This window comes from Ictalurus punctatus, chromosome 25 (genome assembly GCF_001660625.3).
Source record: "Ictalurus punctatus breed USDA103 chromosome 25, Coco_2.0, whole genome shotgun sequence".
NCBI classification, from domain to species: Eukaryota; Metazoa; Chordata; class Actinopteri; order Siluriformes; family Ictaluridae; genus Ictalurus; species Ictalurus punctatus.
The window spans coordinates 12,551,610-12,569,972 of record NC_030440.2 but is presented as its reverse complement, the minus strand read 5'-3'; the positions used below and the strand labels follow the sequence as shown (position 1 = coordinate 12,569,972).

Sequence of the window (18,363 nt, the reverse complement as noted above, 5' to 3'; positions counted from 1 at the left end):
TAGTAGTAGTAGTAGTAGTAGTAGAACCCATAGTAGAAGTAGTATTAGTAATAGTAGTAGTGGAATATTATTATTATCATTATTATTATTATTATTGCTAGTAGTAGTAGTATATTATTATCATTAGTAGTACTAGTAGTAGTAGTAGCAGCATTAGTATTAGTTAAAGTAGTAATAGTAGTAAAAGTAGTAATAGTAGCAGCAGCTGTAGTAGTAAAAGTAGTAGTAGTAGAAGTGTATAGGCTACATTCATATGAAACAGTCTGAGGTTATATGTCTATAACGTTCTCGAAATACAGCATACCAGCTTGGCAGCTCATAATTAAAAGTATGCACTAGTCTATACGCTTATTTTTTACATTGCTTATATGCCTCGAGAGTATTGAGGACTTTTCCCCAAACACGGCAAAGGCATTCAATGACTCATGAGATGTCAGAATATCACTAAGACTTTCACCCAGTAAACAAAGCAAAAACATCCGCCGTTGAAATCCAGCTGGAGTTAAACATGAACAGTGAAAGAGTGAATGTAGCCTGGTGTTGTAACCTGACACAGGAGGAAGTAGTAAAGCGTTTAAGCGACTCGAAGAGAGTTTGTTTTTCCAGTAGGGTGTGTCTCTGTCTCCTTAGATACGCACACGGCTGTACGGTAACCCTGCCTGTTTTACTACCCTCAACAGTGCTGTTTAATAATCAACAAATCCACCTTAGATTACACTTTTAGATATTAGCAACTAGCTAACGGATGAATTGATGACACTCCTGACGACGTTATATCGAGTCGCGTGCAGTCTTCACAAACCCTCCGCTGTTTCGGTCGTGTTTTTGACTCAGTCAGGACATTCCTGTTGGTTATAGTGGCCGGAATGTATCACGCCGTGAGGAAGGTGTTTTTCACCGAGGCTCGGTGTCTGAACGACGGCACGAGCAAGAGCTTCGAGGCGCTTTTCGAGAAGTTGGATGTGAATAAGGATGGGAAGGTGGACATTGCGGAGCTGCGGGCAGGCCTGGCCTCCATGGGCTTCTCTCTGGGGTCGGACGCGGCTCAGGTAAACTCCTTAAAAAAACCCCGTACTGTAAATTAAAAACGGTTACTCTTTACTTTCGGTTCAGTCACACTGTGTGCGTTATTATCAGTCATTTGTCCTTCTACTGTCCATCATAGCCCGCGTTCAGCTCGACTTTAACAGACTTCAGACTGGGAATGAAAAACTGACTTCACTTGTCTTGCTTTAGCAGAAACAAAAAAGCAGCATTAACCCTGCATACTGAGTCAGCCTTGGCGGATAATAACGCCTGCAGAGTAATCAATAAAACCCTCCACGCCAGGGAAGTAGGATATTTATCAGTGTCACAGTCTCTACATTTTATATTTCCCCATAAAGATTGATGAAATATGCATTTCTGTTCTGAAATAAAGGAGAGACTGCTGATGCTTGTGCAGCCAGAACTGCATACGAGGCAGGACAGGCATCTGGATTAGTGGATTAGTGTGAAAACCTGAAGGGTGAGGTGTGTCAGGAATGAAAGACATACCTCCTATGGTATAGCAAACCCTCTCCTTCATCTCAAATCCGCTCTGAGATATACACACATTCACTCACCTGGCTCTCCTTCACCTCAGATCCTCAGAGATATACACACATTCACTCACCTGGCTCTCTTTCACCTCAGATCCTCTCTGAGACACACACACACACACACACACACACACACACACACACACACACGACTCTCCTTCACCTCAGATCCTCTCTGAGATACCCACACACACACTCACCTGGCTCTCCTTCACCTCAGATCCTCTCTGAGATATACACACACACACACCTGACTCTCCTTCACTTCAGATCCTCTCTGAGATACCCAGACACACACACACACACACACACACACACACACACGGCTCTCCTTCACCTCAGATCCTCTCTGAGAGGAGATCTGTTGCAAAAATGTGCGTGGAAGCAGTAAAGAAATGTACTGACAGGTTGGTAGCGGTCAGGTGATTGAAGGAGAGCTGGCTAGGTGGGTGGGAATTAGCAAGACCAAATTGGGGAGAAATTGGAGGGAACGCTTGATTTCTAGTTTAAAAGCTCAGTTTATAGTTGTATAAAGTTTGCAGTGGGAAAGAAATTGTCGTTTTGTTGATCAGCATCATCCGCATCAGGTAAAAGTGGTACTGCGTCTCCTCTGTTCTCCACTGATCATTGTTGGCGCTTACGTAGGTAGGGAAATAATTGTTGATTCGTTCTGTCAGTTCTGTTGACGTTTAATTTTTTTTTCAATTAATTTGATTGTTTCCAGGCTGCTTCACATATACAGTGGAGCAGTAAGATATGTGAAGATATGAAACTGAAGTTCATCTGGACTCACTTGAGCACTGTAATATTTATATCCAGCGCAGTAGATTCTGCCATGTTCTCAACCAATGAAAAGCTTTTGAAAGATTTTTTTCAGTGAATGTCCTTCAGTGTGAGAAAAGTAGAACGTAATATTGTGTTCGATGCTTTCTCTTTGCAAAACAGTATAATCGTTAGAATGATCAGGAATAACGATTTTAAACTATTTAACAGTCCTTGATAAATGACCAGGCGGATAAGCGTGCATGTTAAAGAGTTGAATTTTAATATAAAGGCTACGTTTAAGACTGCTGATGGAAGCCTAACAAAAATACAAAGGCACACAGTTTAAAACCTGGTTCTTGTTAACTTAATTATTCCAAAACATTGAAGAAAAGCTCTTACATGAAGGCTATGAGGCTAAACAAGTCCCCCCCCCCCCCCCCCCTTTTCTTCTTCTCTCTTGTACCAGAAAATCGTTTCTTCTGGAGACTCAGATAAAGACGAGCAGCTTGACTTTTTAGAGTTTTCCAACTACCTGAAGGAACATGAGAAAAAGCTGAATCTGACTTTCAAGAGTCTAGACAAAAACAATGACGGTAAGATTTCAATGCAGTTTTTTTTTTCTGCTCCTCGTGAACCTTTTCATTCAGCTAGTTCAACTTGTGTGTGAAACGTAGGGCCAATTAATCTACGGTTATCTCGTCCTGTAGCTGTCTCATGCTTTTATATTTAAGGTCTAGAAACATTTTTTATTTTATTTTGACCTGTAGATTATTATTATTTCTGTTAAAATAATGATAACATGATCATAAATGGGAGAAGAGATTACTGTTTCATGCTTTAAGACGACGTTTTATTATTATTTTGAGTAGTTACATAACGAACAGTCCTCGCGTGATAGCTGATTCAACACTTTAATTTTTTATTTTTTTTGCTCCTCTGTTCATTGTACTTGAGTTCAGCAAGTCCAATAGTATAAATGTAAGAAAGTCTTTTGGTATGTTTAATACATTTAACTTAAATTTGATTTGATTGGTGTGTCTGGCATTGCCCAGGTTCACTCCAGGGACACAATTTCCAGCCTGTAACGCAAAGCCTCGAGTCTTTTACACCATTATTTAAAATGATGCATAGAATATCTAATGGATACCACATTTAAACTACAGCATGTCTTTAAAGACACACAGCATTGTCCAAAATGTAAACCTTCAATAAGTAGGATGTGTATTGTCAATTTAACGTACCAGTTCTTTGTAATAAAGAAGTTGGACTTGTGTTTCCGAAGGTTTTTGTGATGCAAAAATATGAAACCAAAGTAATTCATGTCAGATCTTTTCCCCCCACCTTGTGTGATATAGCCACTAAAAAAATCCAGTGAAAGACACATTTTAGGGAAGGAAAACGCTTACAATAACGTGGTTGCTTAAGCGTGTACACATATGTAACTGGGTTAAACGAACCGAAATGAGCTAAAATAGCACATTAATTTAAGCATGGCTTGTCTGAATGTGATTCCCAGTAATATCATTGAATTGAATTAATTTGAAGGAAACAAAGCAACCCCATGATTGTGAACCCCTGCTGTAGGAGATGAATGGAGGTTCCTTAAAAAGGGAGCTGTGTGAGGATGATCCTGGAGCATCCTGGAGAAGTTTTAAAGATAGTATCCATCACTATTTTATTAGTGGGATGATAAGTGAGCAGCAAAGGTTTTCTCCTGGTCCTATCAGTGGAATGTGAGCACTATAATGATCTGTGACATTCTTAGAGAATCCACAGTTGTAAAAAAAAAAAAAAAATACTATAATAATAATAAAAATTCCTTACTTCTCTGAAGAAAAGTCTCATGTGTTAAAGTCTCATCAGCTGTGAATAAGGAATGGTATTTTTGCAGAGCTTTGGATAGGAGTCTGACTGTTTGTAACAGATGGTGGTTTTCAAGGTGGAGTTTGTTGTTTAAGCAATACTTTATGTATTTTCCACGGCTGGGTGAAATGTAGAGAAGAAGGAAATAAAACGTTGGAGCTCCTCAACCGTGCAGTTAGCAATGCCAAAAGATGTCATCGATGTACCTACGAAATAGTCTGGGGTGTATGTCCAATAAATTGTTTAAAGGACTTTTGCCTGATAAATCCCTGAAGAGGGTCTAGGAGGGTCTCATTTTAGATTTAAGCTGTTTGGGTTTTCATGAAATGGTCTGACCTTGGACTGAATTTGCTGGGACACACACTCATTGGAAAGTTGGCAACTGTCTTGAAGGGTCTCCATTTGTAAACAATCCTTCTCATTGTAGAACGGTGAATTTCAAGTGAATTGTTTGGAGATGGCCTTATAACCCTTCCCAAATAGATGAGCAGCAACAGTTGCTTCTCTGAGGTCATGGCTGATGTCCTTTCTTCTGGGCACGATGTAGACACACACCTGAATGCTCCAGAACACCAAACTGCCAAAAGTTCTGCTTTTACAGAAGTAGTCACACTTTTTAATGATTAACTAATCTTATGCATTTCATTAGTAACACCTGGCTGCTAATTACGCTCTTAATGATTGTGGAAGTAGGAAGGGTGTACTTAATTTTTTTCCCATCTGGTTTCTAAATGTTGGTTTACTTTTTGGGACAAAATGACTATATATTGAAATCTGTGTTTTTTTTTTTTGTTGTTTTTTTTTTTGTAGTTGTTGTTGTCACCTGAGATAATTTGTTTGTTTATAGAAGTTTGTGAGGACCACACAATTGTTATTTAGGCCCTGATAAATAAATAAAAAACCAAAGACTTGAAGAAGGGTGTACTTTCTTTTTCTCTTGTTGTTATGATATGTTCCGTTCTGTTCATTTTCTCCACAGGACGCATTGATTGCTCAGAGATTCAACAGGCATTTAAAGAGCTGGGTATGAACATATCGAAGGAAAAAGCAGAAAAAGTTCTTCAAAGGTAGTGATGAAACTAAAACTCATGAACATGAACATTATCACAGAGTAAAAGTGCTCCATGTGTCAGCTTCATCGTCTTGAAAAAAGACCGCTAGCAAACATTCTGTGCAAATCTAAATGAAAATATTTTTTTTATTATTTTGCTCTTTTGCTGACACTGTAACAGTGCGAGGCTCACGACTCAGTCAGCCTCTTCAGTGAAAGTGTATGCTGCTTGAGGGCTCGAGTAAGTGATAAGCCATAAGCCGAATCCCAAATCACAAATACTGGCAAGCGGGGAAATGTTTTGAGTGATTCAATAAGGCAAGAAAAAAGCCAAAAACGTATTTGTGTGGTTGGCATCATTGTAGCCTGTAATCCCATTTATCTTCGCTATGTCATTGCCCTGAGCATATGTGCAGTCATAGAGATATAAAGTGAATTATCTGGGATTGAGTTGTAAACTAGGTTGAGATTTGAGACAAGATTCAAATGTCCAGGAGGAACACAACGCAGCAGAAATGATTTCAAGTGATATTCAAAGTTTCGTTTTTGGGAACTTTTAACACCTTGAACTATGTTATAAAAGTCCAGGTTCTCTAAAGATCTTTTAAACAAGTTTCACAGTATATAACCTTCGTCTTCAGTAACCTACAGTAACCTGTGCCCACCGTATACACTCTATCCCCAAAAGTATGTGGACACCTACATGAGCTTGTTGAACATCGCATTCCCAACCCATAGGGCTTAATATGAAGTTGGCCCCACCTTCGTGATTATAACGGCCTCCACTCGTCTGGGAAGGTTTTCTACATTTTGGAGGACATCTGTGGGAATCTGTGCCCATTCAGTCAAAGCAGCATTAGTGAGGTCAGGGACTGGTGTTGGACGAGGAGGCCTGGTTCGCTCTCTACGTTCCAATTCATCCCAAACGCTTTTAGAGGGGTTGAGGTCAGGACTGTGTGCAGGACACTGGAGTTCCTCCACAGCAAACCATGTGTTTATGGGCCTTGCTTTGTGCACAGGAACAAGAAAGGGCCTTCCCCATAATTTTGCCACAAAGTTTGGAAGCATACAGTTGTCTAAAATGTCTTTGTATGCTGTAGCATTAACACTACCCTTCACTGGAACTGAGAAACGGCCCCAGACTGTTCTCCCTCCTCCACCAAGACTCCACCAAACCGTTTCCACTGTTCTCTTGGCATCTGCCAAACCCAAATTCGTCCATCTGACTGCTAGATAGTAAAGCATTATTCATCACTCCAGAGAACACGTTTGCACTGCTCCAGAGTCCAGTGGCGATGTGCTTTACACCCCTACAGCCGACGCTTTGCATTGCACATAATGATCTTAGGTTTTTGTGCACCCGCTTGGCCATGGGAACTGATTTCATGAGGCTCCGACAGACAGTTCTTGTTCTGATGTTACTCCCAGAGGTAGTTTGGAACTCTGTAGTGAGCGAAGCAACATAGAATAGGCGATTTTTACACACTATGAACCTCAGCACTCGGTGGCCCCGCTCTGTGTTGATAGCTGAGCTGGTGTTGCTCCTGGACATTTTCATTTCACAATACTAGCACTTACAGTTGACTGGGGCAGATCTAGCAGGGCAGAAGTTAAGGTGGCATCCAATGACCGTGAGACGCTTCTTTTAACAACGGGTGTGTCTGAAACACCTGAACTCAATCGTTAGAAGGGGGGCACATGCATTTGACCATGTATATTGTTTCACAATATTTATGTATACTGTTTTGAGTATGATTTATGTTATGAGGTGTTTAACATGTATAATAGGAATGACTGATGAAAATAGGGCCTTGTCTGTTCCGGTGTTAGTGTTGCTTATATAAAACATGTGGTGATGTTAAACTTTTTATATTGCATTGTTTTGAGAATATAAGCATGTCCAGATGTACAGGGACATCTCTCCATCTCTGTTCTTTCCCTTTCAGCATTGACGTGGATGGCACTATGACAGTTGAGTGGAATGAATGGAGGGAGCACTTCCTCTTCAACCCAGCCACCGACCTGGAGGAGATCATACGCTTCTGGAAACACTCTACTGTAAGCACCTCACACACTTTCCCTGAGCGATCCAAACAGATTCGTTCATGGGGCATGAGTATTAGATAACGAGTCGTTTTTTTTTTTTAAACCGAATTTGTCCTTTGGACCCAAGAAACAGTTAGTATGGGAATGAACGAGGAACACACATGAATAAGTGGCCTCCTGAGCAACTTCACCTGCCGTTTTATAACCCTGTTGAATGTAATCTGAAAAGGACTGAGAGAGAGAACAAGAGAATGAAAGAAATCAGGATGGATAGACCTTCTTTTAAGAGGTGTGAGATAGTAGCGTGTTTAATTGGCTTCACTTAGCACATCGTTGTACTGTACGCGGTGCATCTACAAGGATTTGATTATCATTTAAAATAGTGTGTCGTATGGTATTTGAGCAATTTACATGCACCGAAATACTCTTATGCAGTAGATAGACCATCGAGTCAACCTTCGTGTGAGCCCACTGTAATTATGTAGGCATGATTTTAATTCAATTTCCAGCCAAACCTTCCAGTCTTACTGTGTAAAATATCAGATAGACCGCTATAGACAGGCACTAAGTCTGTGCAAAGATTGTGCAAGTGTTACAGAAGAATTACACAATTTCATAAGACCAGTGATGGCATAAAGGCACAGGCAGAGAGATTAGGATGAGCGTTGCAGTGAGGTGAAAGTTAAATATTCATTAAAGGTGTGGTTATTGTGGTCATTAGTAAGACTAACTGTAGTATTGTGATAGATAGTGATAGAGAGTTTGGCCTTTTGGCTGTGGGTCGATCTCGGAGATGGATGGGGTGAAACGTCACAGTTCAAAGGTGAACGATTAGGACGCAAGTCTTATAACACCATTCTGTTTAACACAAGAGCTCTAACAACGCCCCAAACTAACATAAGTTGCATAGTGCTCCAATAAGCAATAAAACCTCAAGATTAATGTATTAGTGAAACATGTATTTTAATCTATAGGGTTATAATTATGGGAAAAGCGACAGTGTTATTGTACTTGTACATAAAATTGTGAATTCTCAAGACATTCGTGCGCAGTTGTCTCATCAAAGAGAAATGTAGCAGAAGTGCTATAAGCAGGAAATGCACACACACGCGCATACACACACACACACACACACACACACACACACGCAGGGCTTCATACTTACTTTCATTATGAGTTTTCAGAATTCATGCATTGATTTAAACGTTTGAAAACCATTCGAGTCAGAATGAGGCCACTCTGCGGCATTTTAGAAATATTTGAAAATAAATCACTGAGTATTTAGTAATCTGTTGAACAACAGAAAACCAATTTAATTAACTTGAGAACTTAAGAATAGCAAGTTGAGCACAAATAAGCATTATGATTACTTGTATGTTTCCTTTATTGAGTTTTGCAGATGTCTACAGTTTAGTAGTGTTGCTCTGATTGAGGGTAATTAATGTCAGGTCTCTCACCCAGAGAGTAAGGCCAGTTTTATTCTCTTGGACTCCTAGCCACAGGTGGGTGTGGCATCATCGGGATTTGAACACACGATCTCCTGAGCAAATGTTTCTGTTGTGTCACTCAGGAACCAACATTTCATTTTTAATATCCTCTCCCGGACTCCCATGCCACACGTTTTGGTGTTGTCATTGATTTGCTGATCATTGCTTCGAGGCATTATATACAGTACACTATATGGCCAAGAGTTTGTGGGCACCTGACCAGTTACCCAATCAGATGCTTTTGGAACGTTCCCATTCCATTTAGTCCGCCTTTGCTCTTATAATATCTTCCACTCTTCTGGAAAGGCTTTTCACCAGATTTGCACTCATTCAGCTACAAGAGCTTTAATGAGATCAGGAACTGATGTTGTGTGAGGAGGTCTGCGGTGCAGTCGGTGTTCCAGTTCATCCCAAAGGTGTTCAGTGGGGTTGGGGTCAGAGCTCTGTGTAGGACACTTGAGTTCTTCCAGTCCAACCTTAACACACCCAGGAACCTGAGTGAATGGTTCCTGGACACTACCATCTCTCAGGACCTGAGTGGGATGCTCACATAGACTCCATTTTGAAAAAGGCCCAGCAGAGGTTGTACTTCCTTCGCCAGCTGAGGAAGCTCAACCTGCCACAGGAGCTGCTGATACAGTTTTACTCAGCCGTCATTGAGTCTGTCCTGAGTACTTCTATAGCTGTCTGGTTTGGTTCAGCCACCAAATCTGACCGAAGGAAACTACAACGGACAGTTAGGACTGCTGAGAAAATCATTGGTGCCTCCCTGGCCAAACTCCAAGAAGTTTACATCTCCAGAGTGAGAAAAAGGGCTAAGAAAATCACTTTGGTCCCCTCTTACCCAGCCCACTTTCTCTTTGAACTATTGCCTTCTGGTCGGCGCTACAGAACACTGAGCAGCAGGACAGCCAGACACAAGAACAGCTTTTTCCCTCCCACCTGAACCATTAAAACTGCCTACAGGGTCTCTACATTGTGCATTTAATGCAACAATACCGGTAATTTAATCCTTATATTATATACCTCTGTACATTCGATACACTTTCACTGCACATATCTGTATGTAACATACACAGCACATTCTATACTTCCATTTGCACATAACCGTACATGTGTAAATAGCATATCTGTACATACGTAATGCTGTCTATTTTTGCTATGTTTTTAGTATAGTATTATATTTGGGTGTAATTGTATTGTGTATATATGGGGCGGCTGTGGCTCAGTTGGTAGAGCGGCGTGTCATGGCATGGCACTGCATGGCAGCTCTGCTACCATTGGTGTGTGAGTGTGTGTGTGAATGGGTGAAGACGCAGTGTAAAGCGCTTTGTAGAGCTGTTAAGGTTAAAAAAAATAAATAAAGCGCTATATAAGTGCAGACCATTTACCGTTATTTCATTTTATTGCTTATTTTTTTATGTTGTGTGAGATTCCTTTCTGCACTTTGCCCTCCCGTCGCCAAGACAAATTCTTTGTGTGTATGAACATACTTGGCGATAAAGCTCCTGGATGATTCATGGAGCTCCTTTTGTCATGCTGGAATTGTGATGCTGGAACAGGTTTGGGCCTCTTATTTCCTGTTAAGAGGAAATTGTAATGCTTCAACATACTACATGGGTGTGATGATAGGGTTCAACAAACAATTGGCTGTATAGTGTGTATGTGTGTCTATATACTCCATGATTTCTTTTCCTGGCAAAACGGGAGTGCTCCTTTATCTCTAACTCAATCTGGCTGTTCGAATGAAGTTCTCAGATGTGTTTGAAAATGAACCCGTTTGGAATGATCATGATTAATAAATCTGGCATATTGGCAATGTGCATCATTTCATCTTGGGTTTATTAAGAGATATACAGAGAATGGGGTCCAGGAAAGAGACAAATAAATCAAGTAAATAAATTGCTCATTAAATACACTGCAAAATTATATACATATTTTATCTCGACCCCCATCCATCAATGTATAGTAGCATGTTAGTGTCACAGGTTTGTGCACATTGTGCCCTAGGTGTTGGATATAGGCGACAGTCTCACCATCCCAGATGAGTTCACAGAAGAGGAGAAGACGAGTGGTCTGTGGTGGAAGCAGCTGTCTGCAGGCGCGATGGCAGGGGCAGTGTCGCGCACAGGAACAGCTCCTCTGGACCGAATGAAAGTGTTTATGCAGGTACTTTTATTGTCTCTGCACTGTTTTGGGGCTTTTGGTCACACCGTCTGAGTCTGTTTGATTAAATCGACAGCGTCTGATGGTAAAGAATATGTGTATAGCTACATTTGCTTCATGTTACAGGTTCATGCCTCAAAATCCAACCAAATCAGTCTGATCAGTGGGTTCAAGCAGATGATTAAAGAGGGTGGTATCGCATCTTTGTGGCGGGGCAATGGTGTCAACGTACTGAAAATTGCTCCAGAAACAGCCATCAAGTTCATGGCATATGAGCAGGTGAGAGATGAAGATTTTATTTTTATTTGTCTTACCGGTACTGTCAGGTGGACATATTTGTCTGAAGGTTTGTGAGTGACATAGCTACAGTGTCTCCAGAAAGTATTCACCTTCCAGTGATTATTTGTAACTTTTTGCTGTGTTACAACATCAAGTTGAAGCATACCAGAACGGGTTTTTGAAGCGACTCTGTACAGAAATAATAATTTAGATGTACCCAGAAATATTTAAAAATAAAATAAAATTGAAAAACTGCTTAAGTGATCAGTATTCACCCACCTGAGTCAATACATTGATCAGTACATGCATTGTCCTTGTGCAGCAGTTACAGCTTGGTGTTGTCTTGGGTGGCTGTGTCTCAGGTGGTAGAGCGGGTCGATTTCCGGGCCACGTGACTTCACGTGCCGAAGTGTCCTTGGGCAAGATACTGAACCCCAAGTTGCTACCGATAGGAAGCTAGCACCTTGCATGGAAGCTCTAATACCATTGGTGTGTGTGTGTGTGTGTGTGTGAACGGGAATGAGACACCGTGCAAAGCGCTTTGGAACCACTAAGAAAAAAGCGCTATATAAGTGCCCTTACCATTTGGATGTGTCTCTGTGAGCTTATTATTTTTGCATTTTCTATTACTCAACGGAGATTTTTCTCCAATTCTGCCAAATTTCTTTGATTCAAACTACCTTTTCTTTCAAGCCTTTACTTTGTAGTTTTTGCTTGGGACGTAAAATTTCACCCTAGGGACTGGAACAGGTTCTCCCTGAAGAATTTGCATGTATTTGACTTGCTGTCAACAAGATTTTCTGTTCTTCCTGCCAAAACGAAACCCCAGAGCAGGATGTGCACCACCGTTCATGATGGTAGAAATGGTGTTACTGTCGGTTTTACTTCTTTAACAAAATGTGTGTGTGTGTGAGAACAAGCAAAGACTCAAGCCAGTGGTCGTGCACACCAGAAACATGTTCTGTAGGAGAAAATACATTCACCGTCGACTTTATTAGGAATACCTGTAGGCCTGCTCATTTGTGCAGTTATCCAGTCAGCCAATGATGTGGCAGCAGCACAGTGAGTAAAATCATGCAGATACAGGTCAAGAGCTGGAAAAGACTGGAAAAAGACAAGGTGATTTTAAAAAAATAAATAATCAAATAAAAAAATTCCTAATCTTTAACTGTCTAGTCTGGGTGAGTCTGTGCCCATCATAGCTGCAGATTCTTGTTCTTGGCTGATCGAAGTGGAACCGGATATGGTCTTCTGCTGTTGTAGCTCATCCAGGTCAAGGTTTGATGTGCGTTCTGAGATGCTTTTCTGCTCATCACGGTTGTAAAAAGTGATTATCCTTCGTGGCAGCTCGAACCAATCTGGCCATTTTCCTCCGACCTCTCTGTTGTATGTGAAAATCCGAGGAGATCAGCAGCCCATCTGGCATTAGCTAGCAACTTCAGCTATTGCATTTCACTGTTCTCCATTAACAATGCAGGATGAATGTGTATAACTCTGTTGAGATTAGAACAATGATCACAACCCTGGTACACTCCCAGGTCGGTGTCTTTACACAGCAATCCAATAATGTAACCTTGATTTCCCTGATCATCCTTCCGCTAGTATAAGAAGCTGCTGACGTCAGAGGGAGGGAAGGTTCAGACCCACGAGAGGTTCATGGCAGGTTCTCTGGCTGGAGCCACAGCACAGACCGCCATCTACCCTATGGAGGTAGGAGCATAAATCAGAACTATGCTTCATTTGTTTTATGATCAGAATTCTCTAAAGAACAAACACTAACCCTAAATCTTTAGGATAATTTGTTAGTCTTTGTTTTCTTCAGGTGATGAAGACGAGACTGACGCTGAGGAAAACCGGACAATATTCAGGAATGTTTGACTGTGCCAAGAAGATTCTGAGGAAAGAAGGATTGAAGGCTTTTTATAAAGGCTACATTCCCAATATCCTGGGCATCATTCCCTATGCAGGAATAGACCTGGCTGTCTATGAGGTGCAGTTTCTGTTTGTATGGTGTTTGTATTCAGGTCTAGTATTAAGGCTTGTAGCTGTGCAGATCAGTTAACAGAACTTGACAACAAAATGGATTTTTGGGATGGAAACATGTGACAGATTAATTTCGGTTGATAAATAGCTCACGGGTTATCTCAGTAGTGTGAGACCAGGTGTTAGATCTTTGGTCATTTTTTCAGGACACTATATTTCCCACCTATCCTGAATGAGAACATGTTTTGCTTTCACTGTTGTTATTATATGTGTATTACATCCACTGACCACCCTACTGATCACTAACTCTAGAAAACTGGTATAGTCCATATAAAATATCTTAAAATATCTTACACATACCCCGTTAAAATGACAGGTTTTTGTGATGTAAAACAAAATTAAACCAGGATGCATCCTTTTCTACCTTTTAATGTGATCCAGCTACCAACAAAATACAAGTGAAAAACAACTAGAAAACTTTTAGGGAAAGAAAAAGAGAAAACTTATAATAACCAGGTTGTATAAGTATAAATCTGCACAGCCCTGAACGAATACAGTGTTAAATCACCTTTTGCCTGTAATACAACACTCAAGTCTTTTTGAGTAAGAGTACAAACTTGTTGATTTGGAAATTGTATTCCAGTCTTCTTTGGAAAAATACTCCAGATCTGTCAAATTGTGAGGGGATCTCATGTGTACAGCCCTCATGTCATTTAAAGTGCAAGCTTTATTTAGGATTTCAATCTGGTCTCTGACTGGACCATTCCTACTTCATCATCTTCTGAAGCCATTCCATAAAATTTGCTTTGGATTTGTGCTTTGGGTCGTTATCGTGCTAGAAGGTGAAATGTTTCTTCAACTTCACCTGTTTAACTCTATCTTGACTAGAGCCCCAGTCCCAGCTGAAGAGAAGCAGCCACATATCATGATGCTGCCACCACCATGCATCACCGTGGGCATGGTTTTCTTTAGGTGATAACCTCTCTTGTTTTTGTGCCAAGCATATCTTTTAGAATTCTGCTCAAAAATACTACCTTGGTCTCATCAGACCACATAATTCATTTGACCCACATGGTTTGGGGGTGATTTAGGTGGGCCTAGATGCTTTTATAGTATTTCATGAGAAAGGGCTTCCATCTAGCCATTCCATCTAGCTCAGACTATGTGAAGAATAGAAGAGGTTGTGGTCACCTGCAGGGAGTGAGCAGTACTTGCCAGATGTTCCTGCAGCACCTTGAATGTTGCTGTAGGTTTCTTCTTCTCCTTTTGTCTATTCTTGATGGATGTCCTGTTCTTCGAAATCTAGTGCCCGATTTTCTCCGTTTGTTGATGATGGTCTTCAGTGTTCCATCGTGGTACTGTACATGTAATGTTTTGTAAATCCTTTTGTACCCCTCTCCAGAGCGATACCTTTCAACAATGAGGTGCATGATAATTACTTTTGAACACCAGTTTAAAGGTGATTGGTTTTTCTTTTCTTTTTCCCAAAAACAGTACTATTTGTTTTGGTCTTTTTTTTTTTTTTATTCTGTTGGCTATATCACATTAAAGGTGGAAGAAGATGACATGGTTTATGTTGGGTTTTTTTACATTACAAAAACCTGTACTTCTATTTCTTTTTTAAATTCTAACAGGGGTGTGTAGACTTTTTATATCCACTGTATTTAATTATAAGGAAATTCAGGCCATGCAACAGCAGGAGAAGAGGGTGGGTACATGCTGGGATTGGGTACATTGCATATTCATAGAATCTGTTTCTTCTTTGCTTTGTTTTTTTGTCCAAAGCCATTTTACTGTAATACAAGAAAAAATGTGAAAATTTTGTGACTTTTTTATATTAAAACAGACATAAGTATAGTAGTTCTTCTGGTATGTAGGTATCATACAGATACATACACAGCCTCAAGCAACAACAGCTGCCAGTACAGCTCTCTCTCGCGCGCTCTCTCTCTCGTGCGTGCTCTCTCTCTCTCACACTCTCTCTCTCTCTCTCTCTCTCTCTCTCTCGTGCGTGCTCTCTCTCTCACGCTCTCACTCTCTTCTCTCTCTCTCTCTCTCTCTCTCTCTCTCTCTCTTGTGCGTGCTCTCGCACTTTTTCTCTCTCTCTCTTGTGCGTGCTCTCTCGTGCATGCTCTCTCTCACGCTCTTGCTCGCTCTCTCTCGTGCATGCTCTCTCTCTCGTGCATGCTCTCGCTCGCTCTCTCTCTCTCTCTCTCTCGTGCGTGGTCTCTCTCACGCTCTCTCTCTCTCTCTCTCTGGTGCTCTCTCTCTCATGCACTCGCTCGCTCTCTCTCTCTTGTGGTGCTCTCTCTCATGCACTCGCGCTCTCTCTCTTGTGCGTGCTCTCTCTCTCACGCTCTTGCTCTCTCTCTCTATTGAGCATGCTCTCTCTCTCATGCTCTCGTTCTCTCTCTCTCTCTCTCTCTCTCTCTCTCTCTCTCACTCACCGATTTTCATCCCCTCTCTCCACACAGACCCTAAAGAATACCTGGTTGTCACGCTATGCTACAGAGTCTGCTAACCCTGGAATACTGGTTCTGCTGGGGTGTGGTACCATCTCCAGCACATGCGGTCAGCTGGCCAGTTACCCTCTCGCCCTGATCCGGACACGCATGCAGGCCCAGGGTAAATATTCATAATATATATAGCTTGGACTATTTACCTCATGTCAGAGTTTCTGTTAGCCAGTAAATACTGGTTTTTGACCATTTAAAAATTAAAAATGTCAGATAAAATAAAAAATTGTCGGACACATTGTCCGGTAAAAATATTAACATGAAGCACATGCACGTTAGACAAAGTACATTCGCAATTGCGCAAATAAGGTTTCCGAGTGCGCAAATATTTTTTCCTACATGCTTCTCCTGTAATGTGTACTCTGATTTACTCACATTATTCAAATCAATCAACCACACACACGCGTGCACACACATCTTTGTGCTAGTCGTCTCTCTGTCTCTCTGTCTGTCTGTCTGCATATCTCTCTCTCTCTCTCTCTCTCTCTCTCTCTCTCTCGTTTGTTACAGGAAGCACTGAAAGCACAAACAGAAACACACAGTTAAACTCAAACATAGAATCCAACATGGGTCAAAATCGACCCGCTTCCTCTCCATCCACAGCTGACGCTCGACCACGCCCCCACCCCACAACTGCATATACTATGCCTAGTCCAAAACATTACAGTGCAAAATAAACACCGAAATGAGATGACCAGATTTTTTTCCAGTTTGTCCAGTAAACTTTATAACTCCCACACCAAAACATCTTCACGGAAACTCTTCCCCATTGCATATTAATCTAAATATTCACAGGCACATGCATATACAACGTACAGGACTTCAAGTGGACTGCGAGTAAACTGTAATGATCTAGAAACACTTGCATTTGTAGGTATGATACAAATGTAGGTATTACAGTGAGTTGCTTGTTAATGTCGTCCTGCATGGATCTCAGAAGTTGTAGTTTCCTGTTTGGATTAATCCTAAAATATGTTCAGTTGAAATAAAAATAGACGGAGAGAGTGACTCTGATCTTTGACTGTTTCTCCTCTAGCGTCTATGGAGGGCTTGGAGCAGGTGTCCATGACCAAACTGACAAAAAAGATCTTGGAGAAGGAAGGCTTCTTTGGCCTGTACCGTGGCATTTTACCCAACTTCATGAAAGTGATTCCTGCTGTCAGCATCAGCTACGTGGTGTACGAGTACATGAAGACTGGTTTAGGCATTAAGTGAGGAGTATGTGTGCGTATAGGTGGGAGTGGGGGTTAGGAGTTGGGTGGGGTGGGGTGGGCTGTGTCACGAGCTAAGAGATTTAACAACATGTATGTGTGTTTGGGTAATACTTTTGGGAAGTTGCATGAACCAAAGAGGATTTCCAAAGGCACCAACAGCAGGAAGGAGTCATAGTGTAAGCCTTTATTTGTACTGATTGTAACCGAGTTCATTTCCTGAATACCAACGCTCCAGTTTTCCAATAACTCATAGTGATAAGCTCTAACCCAGAGTCTTTATTGGGGCTGGGCAATATGAACGCACACGCACATCTCGTGAAAATAAAAGATTTTATACATAAACATGGTTTACATTTGGGTTGGATTCCAACTTGAGGGATTGATTGCATTTCGGGCCAAAATGGCCAAAACCAGCTTTTTACATTTAAAGAGAAATGACTTTGTAATGTAGTTTTATGTGTTTATGAATGCCATAATTGAACATTATTCGAAGCCAAATTGTCCACATCTGCCACTGTTAAACAGCCCGAGTCCATTCCTTGGCTCGCTGGGGTGCAGGACTTTTGTGGAATAGACGTTGTGCAGGTTTTTTACATCCTTAAAAAAAAAAAAAAAATCCACTTTTTTTTTTTCTCAGGTTTACAGTTTAAAAAAAAAAAAGTTTAATGCATAAAGTTCTAGCTCTAATAGCAAAAGTTTACACAAACAAAGACCTCTGGAAGTCTGCTTGGCAATCCTCCAGTGTTTAGTGTTTGTATTACCTAGAGATACAAAAAGAGAAATCCGTCCATGTTTTTTTTTTTTTTTTTTTTTGGGGGGGCGTGATGCAGTAATTGATTATCATTTTGCACACTATTGTTAAACACAAAGATTTAATGTGCCTTACTGATAAACTGATCCAAATTCATTTGCAGGCCATTTAGTCATTATCAGAAAACCCTGTTTACGCTGCAGTGAGTATGGAAAATATTTCATTAAAGGTGGTGCTTGTCATTTTCATCTTTTGTGTTGTGCATGTTCCTGATCATGTCCAGTCTCATTATTAAAAATGTGAAGAGACGTCTGTTCTCTGGATTTCATAACGCAGTCATTTAACGCTTCACTGAAATTGCGATCTAGAATTTAGAAAGTGTTGAGAGTTTTGCGGTGCAGTCTGCCATTTACTCTTAACGGTGTAAATGTAAAGTAAGTCGTTTAACTGATTTATCAGGTGCTGCGCATTCGATGAGGAGATGATGGGCAGCTCATTGGAATCTTTCTCTTTTTATTATTCAAACTACTCTCAGCACATACACACATCTGTTTCTGTAAAGAACGCTTGCATAGACAATAAATCCAAGTGATGGCTGGCACACACACACACACACACAAACACACACACACACACATCTCTTCTTTCCCACATCAATAATG

The 18,363-nt window shown here is 40.9% G+C and overlaps 1 protein-coding gene across 1 annotated transcript; it reads left to right on the top strand.

The window, feature by feature from the left end:
* Window positions 1-557: 557 nt before the first annotated feature.
* On the top strand, window positions 558-17,949 carry slc25a24 (solute carrier family 25 member 24). The gene is made up of 10 exons (XM_017456523.2): window positions 558-1,049; window positions 2,812-2,938; window positions 5,188-5,275; window positions 7,206-7,317; window positions 10,803-10,961; window positions 11,085-11,237; window positions 12,840-12,947; window positions 13,060-13,227; window positions 15,695-15,845; window positions 16,773-17,949. The coding sequence occupies exons 1-10, from the start codon at window positions 867-869 to the stop codon at window positions 16,949-16,951; spliced, it is 1,428 nt and encodes a 475-aa protein (XP_017312012.1). The 5' UTR covers window positions 558-866; the 3' UTR covers window positions 16,952-17,949.
* The last annotated feature ends 414 nt before the right edge of the window (window positions 17,950-18,363 follow it).

Bases quoted from the DNA above. Each gene is read 5' to 3' on its own strand.
- slc25a24 (XM_017456523.2), top strand. From the start codon at position 867: ATGTATCACGCCGTGAGGAAGGTGTTTTTCACCGAGGCTCGGTGTCTG. The intron at 2,939-5,187 runs GTAAGATTTCAA...TTTTCTCCACAG, and splicing joins TCTAGACAAAAACAATGACG to GACGCATTGATTGCTCAGAG. The intron at 13,228-15,694 runs GTGCAGTTTCTG...CTCTCCACACAG, and splicing joins TAGACCTGGCTGTCTATGAG to ACCCTAAAGAATACCTGGTT.